The 13,457-nt window shown below is 36.9% G+C and overlaps 1 protein-coding gene across 1 annotated transcript; it reads left to right on the top strand.

The window, feature by feature from the left end:
* Window positions 1-4,835: 4,835 nt before the first annotated feature.
* On the top strand, window positions 4,836-6,304 carry LOC127654351 (high choriolytic enzyme 2-like). The gene is made up of 7 exons (XM_052141491.1): window positions 4,836-4,912; window positions 5,006-5,036; window positions 5,122-5,184; window positions 5,359-5,511; window positions 5,594-5,711; window positions 5,842-6,020; window positions 6,270-6,304. The coding sequence occupies exons 1-7, from the start codon at window positions 4,844-4,846 to the stop codon at window positions 6,287-6,289; spliced, it is 633 nt and encodes a 210-aa protein (XP_051997451.1). The 5' UTR covers window positions 4,836-4,843; the 3' UTR covers window positions 6,290-6,304.
* The last annotated feature ends 7,153 nt before the right edge of the window (window positions 6,305-13,457 follow it).

Genomic DNA, 13,457 nt, shown 5'->3' with positions numbered 1-13,457 from the left:
AATTAATCTCTAAAATAATTTGTATTTTAATTGAGATCTGTTAATACAAGTTTTTTTTTTTTTTTTTTTTATCTGAGTGGGTCTTATTTTTATTTATTTTTTTAAAGTAGCCCAATATTTATAAATTGGCACAGATACAGTATATCCTGCTTTAGAAAAATTGCAGTTCTTGAAGGAATAAACATAAATAAATATGGCCTAAACATGAATCCTATTCAAAGAAACGTTTGGAGTATAGTGGTGTCTTATTGCTCAAACAAGCATCCTCTTGACTGACCACAAACATCCTCTTTACTTTACCATAAGCATATTCTTCTTTTTTGTCCCATCATAGGGTAATGTTTTTCCAACCACATTCCATACATACACATGTTTGTCTCTTTTTATACAAGTGCCATGCTTACATTTACTTCACATTACAACTTTTCTCCAAATGACTTACAAATTAGGAATGCTGCATCACAATTAAACGTACAAGTAATAGTACACACTAAATAAAAATAGTGCTGCAGTAGAAAGTAGAAGATGTGACAGGGTTGACTAACTATATGAACATTAGGTCATTTGTTCACATGGCTATAGTCATTTATAATTGCTTTGGCACAAAATGCATTGAGTAAGCCTTGCAGATCAAAATATTTTGCATGCATTAGCAATTTAATGATTTTACTCTCAAAAGCAATTATACACATGTTCATTGTGTAAATCCCTACATGCTAAATAGAACAACCAACAATCACAATAACCTGTCACACATAGGCCTATATATATATATATATATATATATATATATATATATATATATATATATATATATATATATATATATATATATATATATGCAGGATATGTCTCATAAACCTTCCCCTTTTCTAATCTCTTCTGTCTTCTCTGTCTTTACCCACTCTACCATCTATAAAAGGCAAACAAACAATGAGGAAGAAGAGTCATGATAGTAGTGTGAAAAGTTTTGTAAATTGCATTTTCTTTGCTGTGTGCATTAACACAGCCAATATTAATATGAAGGCATTTGACAACCTGACATGTGCATTTGAGAATATGACTTTAATATAGTTGTCTGTGTTGACTGTTTTGAAAGCATGTGTTTTGGATCAGAGAAATGTGTTTGTGTTTCGAGAAAATGAGGAAAATCAAGAAAAAAGGACAATTACAAAGTGTTCAGATGGCTGAGTTAATTGTTTTGAAAGCAGTGTCCTGAGTTTGGAGATATGCGTAAAATCGATCGAGAAAAACTATAAGTGTAGTTTCAAGTTCTGGCTTTCCAGATGATTTATAAATGTCAAATTATTAGTTAGCTGCGACATAACGTGTGATGCCCAAAGGCATAAGGTGTCTTATTCATTGTGAAACTGTGTTTTATTAATGGCATGAATCACACTGAAGGCCTAGACTTTTAATGCACGGCCTACCACTGCTTTTGAGAGGAATGGTGAGAGGGCTGAGTATGTACAGGTAAGACTACATCATTGTACACTCACAGTGCTGTAATCACTTTGTCTTTCAGTATTGACAAGTACAAACGCTATATGCAGAATGCTACACAATGTGGTATATGTGTAACTGTATGAATTACAATATCTATTGTAAATGTATTTCCTAAGTTGCTAAATTGCTTTTACTATCTTTTATAGAGAGTGATGGAGCTGGAGGCTGATGAATCCCCACTCATTTTTGTGCATGTTGATGAGGCAGGATTCAACTTGACCAAAGTCAGGAGATGTGGCTGAAATATTATTGGTCACCGAGCCGCTGTTGATGTGCCAGGCAAGCATTGAGGGAACATTACAATGTGTGCTGACATAGTATGTGGGAAAGGTGTACTCCGCCACATTCCCATCATTGGGCCCTATAACACACAACGTCTCCTCAATTTCCTGGAAACTCTTTACAGGGATCTAATTTCTGAGAATGAGAGGGGGTGGGTAAGAAATGATTGCCAACATATGTTATAGTTTGGGACAACGTAAGTTTCCATTATTCAAATACAGTCAGGGAATGGTTTGTTGCCCACCCAGGTTTTTTGATGGAGTTTCTCCCATCATACTCCATTTCTAAGTCCCATTGAGGAGTTCTTTTCTCCATGGAGATGGAAGGTCTATGATCACCGTCCTCATGACCAGTTGTCCTTACTGGGTGCAATGGATGCTGGTTGTGAGGATATCACAGCAGATTGTTGTAGGGGTTGGCTGCGTCATGCCAAAAGATTGTTCCCTCGTTGCATTGCATGGGAGGAAATCAGGTGTGATGTAGATTCAATGTAGATTCAATGTTGTTGCCAGACAGAGGAGAGATGGGAAAACCCATGAGGTTGATGAACATTCTTTTTTCTTGCACATATTGTTGTTCCTGAATTTTGCTGTTGTATATATATTTTTCTGTACAAGCTTGCTTTTATGTATTTTTGGTTGGCTGTAAAATGTGTACATACAATGATGAGAAATGTTTGAATAAATGTTATGTTGAAAGTATAGAGTGTGCCATGAATTTTTTGACATCAATACTATTCAGCTGCCTACATATACAATGTTAGCAACTGTGCAATATTACACAGTAGGTAACTATCACACTTTCAGAGTACACTGTCATTTGACAAGATGTGTTTGCATATTGACTGATGGTGAAGGAACCTTTTTGATTTGAGAAATCACCTGTTGCAGGTCACATAGATTAGTGTGCTGAATGTACCACGTGATGTGAGGATTGTACTTGGAGTTTTGACAATTGTAAGCTTGTTTCAGTAAATGTGCCAAATCGATTGAGAAAAACTGTAATTCTACAGGTGAAACTCGAAAAATTAGAATATCGTGCAAAAGTTCATTAATTTCAGTAATTCAACTTAAAAGGTGAAACTAATATATTATATAGACTCATTACAAGCAAAGTAAGATATTTCAAGCCTTTATTTGATATAATTTTGATGATTATGGCTTACAGCTTATGAAAACCCCAAATTCAGAATCTCAGAAAATTAGAATATTGTGAAAAGGTTCAGTATTGTAGGCTCAAAGTGTCACACTCTAATCAGCTAAACACCTGCAAAGGGTTCCTGAGCCTTTAAATGGTCTCTCAGTCTGGTTCAGTTGAATTCACAATCATGGGGAAGACTGCTGACCTGACAGTTGTGCAGAAAACCATCACTGACACCCTCCACAAGGAGGGAAAGCCTAAAAAGGTAATTGCAAAAGAAGTTGGATATTCTCAAAGTGCTGTATCAAAGCACATTAATAGAAAGTTAAGTGGAAGGGAAAAGTGTGGAAGACAAAGGTGCACAAGCAGCAGGGATGACCGTAGCCTGGAGAGGATTGTCAGGAAAAGGCCATTCAAATGTGTGGGGGAGCTTCACAAGGAGTGGACTGAGGCTGGAGTTACTGCATCAAGAGCCACCACACACAGACGGGTCCTGGACACGGGCTTCAAATGTCAAACGTCTTACCTGGGCTAAAGAAAAAAAGAACTGGTCTGTTGCTCAGTGGTCCAAAGTCCTCTTTTCTGATGAGAGCAAATTTTACATCTCATTTGGAAACCAAGGTCCCAGAGTATGGAGGAAAAATGGAGAGGCACACAATCCAAGATGCTTGAAGTCCAGTGTGAAGTTTCCACAGTCTGTGTTGGTTTGGGGAGCCATGTCATCAGCTGGTGTTGGTCCACTGTGCTTTATTAAGTCCAGAGTCAACGCAGCCATCTACCGGGACATTTTAGAGCACTTCATGATTCCTGCAGCAGACAAGCTTTATGGAGATGCTGACTTCATTTTCCAGCAGGACTTGGCACCTGCCCACACTGCCAAAAGTACCAAAACCTGGTTCAATGACCATGGTATTACTGTGCTTGATTGGCCTGCAAACTCGCCTGACCTGAACCCCATAGAGAATCTATAGGGCATTGCCAAGAGAAAGATGAGAGACATGAGAGCAAACAATGCAGAAGAGCTGAAGGCCGCTATTGAAGCATCTTGGTCTTCCATAACACCTCAGCAGTGCCACAGGCTGATAGCATCCATGCCACGCCGCATTGAGGCAGTAATTAATGCAAAAGGGGCCCAAACCAAGTACTGAGTACATGCATGATTATACTTTTCAGAGGGCCGACATTTCTGTATTTAAAATCCTTTTTTTTATTGATTTCATGTAATATTCTAATTTTCTGAGATTCTGAATTTGGGGTTTTCATAAGCTGTAAGCCATAATCATCAAAATTATATCAAATAAAGGCTTGAAATATCTTACTTTGCTTGTAATGAGTCTATATAATATATTAGTTTCACCTTTTAAGTTGAATTACTGAAATTAATGAACTTTTGCACGATATTCTAATTTTTCGAGTTTCACCTGTATAACATTTTTGCAAAGAAGATGACTCATTTTATTTTTGTAAATATGTAGGCTACAGCATGCAGTGGTCAGTGAAATGTTCCTTGCTCCACACTCACAGATGAGGAGGTGGGAATGGATATCCCAAGGTAGAAGCAGAGAAAAGATTGAATTGATGATGTAAGTCAGATATGTACACAGTATTTCAGAGCAAAGGAAAAATCATGAGATTTGGGTATAACCTAATGAGTGCTGTATAACTAAAAGCCTAAATGCATATATCCATCCATCTCCAGATTGATTGTCCTCTGTCTGTCTGACTGTCTGTCTGTCTGTCTGCTTTTTCTTCAGAAACAGGAAACTACATTTCATAATCGTTTGTGTCCAAAGCATTCAGAACTGGATTCATGAAGGCTGGGTTACTTTTCATAAAGAGAAGTTAGCAGCTCTCAAAAGAGTATATAACACTCAGCTCTGTTTGACTGAGAACAGATTCTTGGAAAGCCCTCATAATGTACCTATTGGTGGTGGTCGTCTCTCTTCTGCTGAGCTTTGGTCCAGCTCAGAGTCGTTACGTTGAGGTAAGAACAGACATATCAGCAATACCTGAAATGAAATATTTTAGAAATATTTGATAGTTTTTAGACTTCTAATGTCTTCAAAACCCTAAACAGGATATCTTTAAAAAGTTCTCTGAGGATACTGGTAAGATGACTTTTAGTTGTCAGTTCTACAGCTATTGATGATATTCATAACATTTACATAATGTTTTATGGTTTACTGATCTCAGATAATGGCTTTGAACGAGATGATAAGCCAGTGTCAGCTATAATAGAGGCCAACAAACATGCAGGTAATTATGGATAAAAATGTGTATCAAAATGAAAAATATATATTGATTAACCTTAATCAGGACTACGGTATTACCACATATATTGTCTTGCCTTCAAATTCCTCATGCATCATCATATTTATATTGAATTCCCCAAATCAGCCTGTTGATATTGCTGGCTACTATCCCTTACAGGACAGGGACTTGATGGGGCCGCGATCATATTTGGAGACATCGCTGTAGCAACAGTGTTACAGAATGCAGATCCATGCACCGCTCGTGGGTGCAAATGGAATCGTTACAGAAATGGAAAAGTCTATGTGCCATATATAATCTCCAACCAGTACTGTATGTGACAACTTTCACTTCACTAATTTTGATTTGACCTGACTGTGCATGTTCTGTTCAATAATCTATTGCTTCCATATAGCTCCTGAGGAAATAGGTGTGATTGAAAGAGGCTTAAAGTCTTTTGAGGAGTCAACCTGTATTCAATTCATGCCTCATCGAGGACAGAGAGACTTTATCCACATAAAGTCTGTGTCTGGGTAAATCTCTGGGTTAAGGGTTTCTTTCTCTACATTCAGCAGTTATTATGTAAATATAATGATTGTGCTTTACTTTCACATTAAAGTAAAACCTGATACCTGATGTGTTTGCATTTTGTGTGATCCGCAGTTGCTTTTCATATCTGGGCCGCCAAGGTGGAGAGCAGGTTGTATCTCTGGATCGTGCTGGGTGTGTCCATTTTAGTATTGTTCAGCACGAGCTGATTCATGCTCTCGGGTTCCATCACGAACAGAACCGCAGCGACCGTGACGGCCATGTCTGGATTATTTATAAGAACATCATACCTGGTACACCTTGTTTAAATTTCCTCTGAGAATTATGTTCAAATATTTTGTTATGTTTTAAATCTTCCAGAGGAAAGGTGAGTTTAAAAAATCTCTTTACCTTGATAGGCCAGAGTGAATTACAGTAATAAAGAGGCATGCTTCATATCTTAAGTTTTACATTCAAGCACATTTATTAAATGCCTTGTAGTCTAGATTTATCTTTATTTACCTATTTCACTTTCTTTAAAACTTTCCTGTGCTCTGTAACAGGACTTGAGTACTCCATATGACTACAACTCTGTGATGCACTATCCAAGGCACGTTTTCTTGTGGTTTAGTCCAAAATATTCTTTGGAAGAAGAAAAACAACCATCAACCATTTGTTTATTATTGTGTGGTTTCAGGTACGCATTCACCAAGAACAATAAGCCTACCATCATTCCCATTCCTGATCAAAACGTTGTGATTGGTGAAGCTCGAAGTATGAGCCCCAATGACATCACACGTATTAATAAACTCTACTGCAGTACGTAAACCTCTCCTGCCATTTAAACAATATACAAATGCTATTGGCCAGAAAAACTTAGCTGGTGAGGCAGGTCAACTGCCGTGGTATTTCTAGTTAAGCTGGTTGACTACAGTCTTGCAGTTAAGCAGCATGATGGGGATAAGATCACAGCATCACTCCAAGATATGCTGGTCTTTTCAGCAGGGTTTTAATTATTGTAACTCTTAACACAACAAAACTGTGTCTTTTCTGAAATATTAATTGCTTTACATTTTTTCTCAGGTTGAGCATAGTGATGCCAAGCCATATCAAGAATCTGTTTGATGACAGTTCACAGTCACCATCTATTTTCTTTTTTTGGTCTAGTTTTTGTTTTATGCCTTTTTCGTTGCACAACACAATGTCAAAATAACGTATTCAATCTAGTACACTGTTCATAAACTGTAAAGATGATATGTCCCATAATGTATAAGAGTAACAGAAGCTTGTGTCTAAACAACAAACATGAGCAAATCACGTGAACTCTGAATCTTCTTTAAAATGAGATTTTACTAAAATATAACACTTCCATGATTGATGGATTCTGTGACATTTGCCTTATGAAAATAGATTTCAAAGCTTTGATTGTATGCAGTTAATATTCAGATATTGTTGTTAAACAAACTGATGTTGTTTCCTTTTTTTTTTTTTTTTACTTTTTTGCTGATAATCATTTTGCAATATTAAACTGGTGAGCACAATCAACATTAATGGTTTTCTTCTTGATGTTAAAATCAATCAGTCATGATGACTTGTGCCTAGCAAAGAAACACTTGTTTATCAATAGTAGCTGAATACAGTATAACAAAGTACACCATAATAGCCACAATACCTGTGTAATGTTCTCAATAGACGGATCAATATCACACTTTCCAGAAAAGCTTGCAGCATCAACTTTATGACAACAAACTAAAACCTATATAAATGAAAGTATTCACCATACACAAGACTGTAATTAATGCTCAATAGCTGAATCCCTTACAGATTTGAATTTCTCATTGGACTCGCACAACTGCTCCAGCCTCGTCGTAAGCAAAGACTGCAATGTGCTGTGTCAGTTTGTCGGCTGTTTATGTAATCAAGGTTAACTCAGTCATCTTTTTCCTCATTTAAAAATGTTTACTTTTAAAGAAATTAATAATAATTTTAAAACATATCTTTAATCCCATGACCACCCATGTGCGACGAAGAGCTTTTTATTTGACCAGATTTTTATTTGATTTGACCAGATGAATATTACTTGCTTAATCTCAGTAACTGCCCTGTTACTGGACACTTTCAAGCAAAAAATGTATGTACTGAATCCCATCTGGCTAAGCAGAAACGTGATCGTGGTCGAGCAAAAACTAGTGTGAACATCGGCATTTGATTTCTGGAAGGACCTTCGTTCAGTTTTGGGGATCAAAACCAACCTTGAATTGGTGTTCTTCTTATTGGGCAGGTAAGCTTACATAACCGCAAAGCATGTGAAATATTGTGCCATAAGGATTGATCTGTGTAATTAAAGCTAACTTGATCTTGCCTGCAAAGAAACTGTCATAATCAATGTTGATCTGTAATTATTCAGAAAGATAAAATACAATAACACATGAAATGAATGCTAGACAATGTTCAAGATCAAATATGTCAAAATGACAGTTGTGATGGAATCACATCAATACTGAATTGTGTCAACATATTTATAATGTACAATCTATTTTATAAACGGCTACTGTCATCATCCACCAAATTTAGCTAACAGCTATTGATAAATCTGGCTAACTAACGCCGACATTAATAGAAATGCATTCAATGTATCATGCAAAGAAAAGTGATTACTTCAAACTACAGTCTCGCATAGTCAGACACTTATCCACACTTTGTTTTAGCCCTGTTCCAGGACTGAAGAGTCAAATATAATATACAGTCTAAAAGTTTGTAGTAAAACAATCATAACCGTGTAATTTTTATTATGCTACCTCATCTGTTAGCATGATGTCTGTGAATCACCGTTCTGTCTCTTTGTCATGACTCGCTCAAATCCCTATGGATTGTGTGCAGGAGCGCGAGCAACAGGTAGCTGGCTGCAGTTCACTTAATGGCCAAAAGTGTCATTAATAACAGGGGGTTTCTGAATCTTACATACTGCACCTTTTATGTTGTCCATTATATCAACGTTCGGTTCTCAAGTGAGTGGAAAAGCGAGCGGTATTGAAATCGGTTCTCAGTTTCCCCAGTAACCAGTTCTGACATGAGTAGCAGAACAGTGGAAAGGGTTATGTTCATGTGTGGCTGTAATCTAAAGCCTGCAGGCTATTTTTATTTTTATTTATTTTTTTTAAAGGGACGACATCTCCCTCCCCAACTTTATCAGGAAGAAATATGTCAAAACACTTTCAACTTTAAGCTCAAAGAACAGCTTTCTTGGTATATAGCACATGCAGTTGAGAAGAGCTGCCCGATTTGTGGTTCTCTGCAGTTTTCCTTAAATCCAGTATTTTGAACTAGACGTATTCTCAGCTACCGAGGCAATATGGGATAGTAACGCTTCCAGTTGATCCACACTCCAGAATCTTAATCGGAATAACTAGTTCATCTGGGTATTGTACATTTGATAAAATATGCTTTCCTCTTCACTGTATTGCAGTATGTACAGCTGAAAACAACTCGCTTCACAACTCGCTATTGGCGCCCCTCCATGGACATTACACCCGGTAAATTGAGCTCACATGTGCCCATATTCCCAACAACACCTACTGCTTTGGCAACTGGGGGTAGCGTTTCGAATTTCAGTAAACACAGACTGATTTTTGTTAAAGAAAATCAACCTACTGTTTCCATAATCACTGTGAGGTCAGTCTGCAGCCAACATTGCTTTTTATGTGTGGTTGAATTTTTGACCACAAGATGGCAGTAAATTTAAACTTACAGCTTAGAGTAATGAACACATTTTCAAAATATTTGTATTGAAAGCCTTGTTGCTCATAAAGCTTTACATTCCCATCACTGCATACAAGACATCAAAGTATCAAAACACTGGCTTCATACAGAAATCACATTTGGTCTGCTGACTGAAGGGCAAATCTCTCTGGATGTCTCTCTGGTTCAGTGCTGGTTGGCGTATAGAATCTGACTCCCTACTATCTAATTGGTCCCTATCCCTGTCCCACGCCTACCCCCTACCTTTCCCTCTAACCAAAGGGAGTATTTTGGTTCCTATTCCTTTAGGCCACTCCAACACCTTACCTAAACATGACCAGAGGGAGTCAGAAATCACCCTCATGCCATCCCAGATGTGTATGTGTTTCTTCTGCTGAACACAAACAGAGATTTTCAGAAGAATATCTAAACTCTGTCGGTCCATGCAAGTGAATGGTGACCAAAACGTTGAAGCTCCAAAAAGCACATAATGGCAGCATAAAGATAATCCATAAGACTACAGTGGTTTAAACCATGTCCTCTGAAGTGATATAATACAATTGACATGAGAACAGACCAAAATATAACTCCCTTTTCACTGTATCATTACTTGCACTGCGTGAGGCCATTTTAAATGAAAATAGTAATTTTTTATCTTCCCTCAGGGACAATTCTCAAGTTCATTAGTAACACCAGCAGCACCAGTGCAGAACCTGGTAATGTACAGCTAGCTAAAGAAAGCACAAGTATAATAATGTACAGCTAGCAAGTGCCCAGCCAACTGACCATGCAGAATGGCCTTATGTTCCTTTTTTCTTTTATTTATTGAAATTATGCACCTTACATACAGCTGACCTATTGTCAGTATAAAAAGTAATTAATTAACTTACTGTATTTTTTTTTTTTACAGCAAAATTGCTCTACGAGAAAGGCTTAAGAGGTGGGGAGATAATTTTGGGGGTTACAAATACACTGACGGGGGCCCCACACAAAGGTTTGCTTAGGGCCCCTAGAAAGCTTGGACTGGTACTGCCCTGGAGAACTAAACTATAACGTTTAAGCAAACCACTAATGGTGGATTCAATTCAGTAAGTCAGGAGTCATAAAACTGAAAGACCCTTGTTACTGATTTCTGTGCATGTGAAACCACCATATTGCGACGGGAAATTCACACCTGTTCCTCAAAGAAGGTTATACAAGACTGAACAAAATGTTTTTCAAGAAGTCTATGACGATAACTCAATTTCTGTTAAGATTTTTAAAGTAAAAATATTTTTCTTGCATTTAGTTAGCTAGATAGCTGCATAATGTTTGCGTGTGTGTGCGTGTGTGTGTGTGTTTTAAACAGATATGCTTTCATGGTCATGGCCTATTGGATATTGCTCTGTACCAGACAATACTTCTTATGGTTTATAAATAGATTTTCATATCATAAATCATATGACTGCATCAAAAAGATCAATGTGATTTAATCATTTCTTATTTAGTAGTAAGAATCTAAAACCTAGAGGCCAAAATTCTGGGATTTTGAATGGTTGGTCACAATAAACCATGTAAATTCATGCATGACTCAAGCCTCTTACATCAGACTTAATGACAAACACTTGACATTGACCACAGGCAGCTGAAAATAGTAATACACTACACTACAGTATAGCACTAATATAATGATGTACAGTATGTTCTCACTCAGAGCTCTGAACAAAGAGTTGGCCAGACTCTGCACTGTAGGTCAGTTTGTTGCATTTTAGAATCAGAGCAAAGTCAAGTGAGTGTGAACCGATCCACTTATCCACAGCAACATCTGCCCTTAGCTCTCCCACACTCCCATGAACTGGAGATCATCCAGAATGGTCTCCATCTCAAAAATGGCAACACCAAGCCAAAATACTGATTTAGTGTCTGAGCTGTAGCCTAGCAGGCTGCACTCATGACATGTGGTGCTGATGCATCGCGGGTGAACTGAGTTTGAATCCCAGCTTGTGAGGTCCATTCCCACTCTTCTCCCCTGTCATTTCCTGTCCCCTCTCCACTAACTCTGTCATTAAAAGGCCAAAAATATAGATGTATACATACTGATTTAGTGGAATCAGATTGGTACAATTCAGTACTGAGCGCATGCTTGTTCAATTAATATGTTGGTAAAGAAGCTAATATATCTTTCAATGGCTACACAGCATGACTTTCACAACCAAGGATTAAGCAGATCACCTTTTGCAGATTTAGCTGTGCATTATCAAAATAAATGCCTGAGGAAAATCTTATTTATCATAATAAATAAATACGGTATATTTTCATATTTCTTGGTCATAGTTTCAGAAAAAAAACACGATTTTCTATCACTACCCCAAGACTGAATAAAGGGGGTCAAAATGACCCAAATGCATTTTCTATGGAATTTTAACAACACATGGTATCTTTTAATACGTTTTTTAACTTTTAAATATTTATGACAGATATGTTTTAATATTTTAAATCAGCTAGCTAGCAAACTACTGGAGCTAATATTTGGGCAGCTAGCACATTATAGCAAATTGTAAAGTTTGGTCTGGAAATAGTGATTTTGTTTTTTTGAAGCATAGACATTGAAATATTCTGAATCAGCTAGCAAGCGAACTTTAAGCAAGTTAACTATTAGCCAACTATGCTTGCATATAGAGTACAGTACAGCAGAGGATGCTTTGGATTCAAAATCAGAGTACGCAGATGATGATGATCCAGATTACAGACCAGGGCTGCGTTTCCCAAAAGCATCGGAAGCCTAACTAGATCGATGACACCTTGGGCGCCGATGGTCTCTATGATCAACTTAAGTTTACAATGCTTTTGAGAAACACTGCCAGGTTGTGCTGAAGATGGCTGTCATTGTGACAAAGTATTGTAGTGTAGTTGTTTGGTGTTTTATTGAGAAGCAGATGAGGTTTAGAACATTCCAGATGAGAAAACAGTCTGCACTAGGATGTGTTTGTGATAATAGCTCAGAAAGAGTTGGTTCAGGAAAAGTTGCAAATATTGTAAAGAATACTACATTTTATCTTTTAATTTTAAAACATTAAAAGTGAACAAATATATGGTCTAATTCTTAAATTCTGGAAGATAATAATACAAACAGGATGCCTTTTCTTGGAAGACATCAATTGAAACCAGTAAGGGTCATTTTGATCCTCTTTATGCATTCGTGTAGGTTTCTTCGGCCATGCTGTCACGATTCCCCATTGTCTGCTCAGTGTTTCTCCCCTGTCACCTGTCCCGAACTACACTTCCCATAATCCCACATGCATTCAAGGGTTAATAAAATATTTCTAGAAATATAATATTTAGATTATAATGGTCTTAATGAACTTTCAACAGTACTGTAGCTGACAGATTTTTCTATTTTTCTTTTATTAAAGATATCTGTGCAATACTGTTGCAAACACATACTGCATGACAAAAAGTGTTAGTTAATTCATAACGTTTTTAATCAGACATTGTAATCTATATATGTGTAAAATACATCTACTTGGGGGTCCTGAATACAGACTTTTAAAAAAACACTACAACCAAAAAAAAAAAACATTTTAGAAAAAAGAAAAGAAAATGGGGGTACAAGTAACTAAAAGTTTTACATTTAAAATATTTGGTATGGGCAAAGACTACACTTTTCTTGATATAAAATCATAACATAAATTATGCTAAAACTAGTACTTTGTACTAAAAGGTTTTTAAGCAGATATTCATCCATCAGTTCTGATGCTGAGAGTTGTGTCTGACACGTGCTCTTGCTGTATGAAGCAATGCAGAGTGAGGGAATTTTACACCTGCTCACTTTTAAACAAGGTTAAACAAACTGTAACATTTTCATCTATGTCAGCATGTGATTTTGCCCATATTTGTAAAGACACATATCAGGATATAAAACCCTCCTTTGGTCTGATTATTGCACTAGTATTAGAGGACTGAGGTAAGAATAGTAGAAAACTGCCTTTGTCCTATTTTGTGTGTCACAGCAGAGTAGCACAAAGTATTATAGT

Source organism: Xyrauchen texanus, chromosome 2 (genome assembly GCF_025860055.1).
Source record: "Xyrauchen texanus isolate HMW12.3.18 chromosome 2, RBS_HiC_50CHRs, whole genome shotgun sequence".
Classification (NCBI taxonomy): Eukaryota; Metazoa; Chordata; class Actinopteri; order Cypriniformes; family Catostomidae; genus Xyrauchen; species Xyrauchen texanus.
Note: the sequence above shows the minus strand (reverse complement) of the source record. Positions and strands in the feature narration are given on the sequence as shown.

Excerpts from the sequence above, each read along its gene's own strand:
- LOC127654351 (XM_052141491.1), top strand. The coding sequence starts at position 4,844 with ATGTACCTATTGGTGGTGGTCGTCTCTCTTCTGCTGAGCTTTGGTCCA. Across the intron at positions 4,913-5,005 it reads CTCAGAGTCGTTACGTTGAG|GATATCTTTAAAAAGTTCTC; the intron begins GTAAGAACAGAC and ends AACCCTAAACAG. Across the intron at positions 6,021-6,269 it reads TTATAAGAACATCATACCTG|GACTTGAGTACTCCATATGA; the intron begins GTACACCTTGTT and ends GCTCTGTAACAG.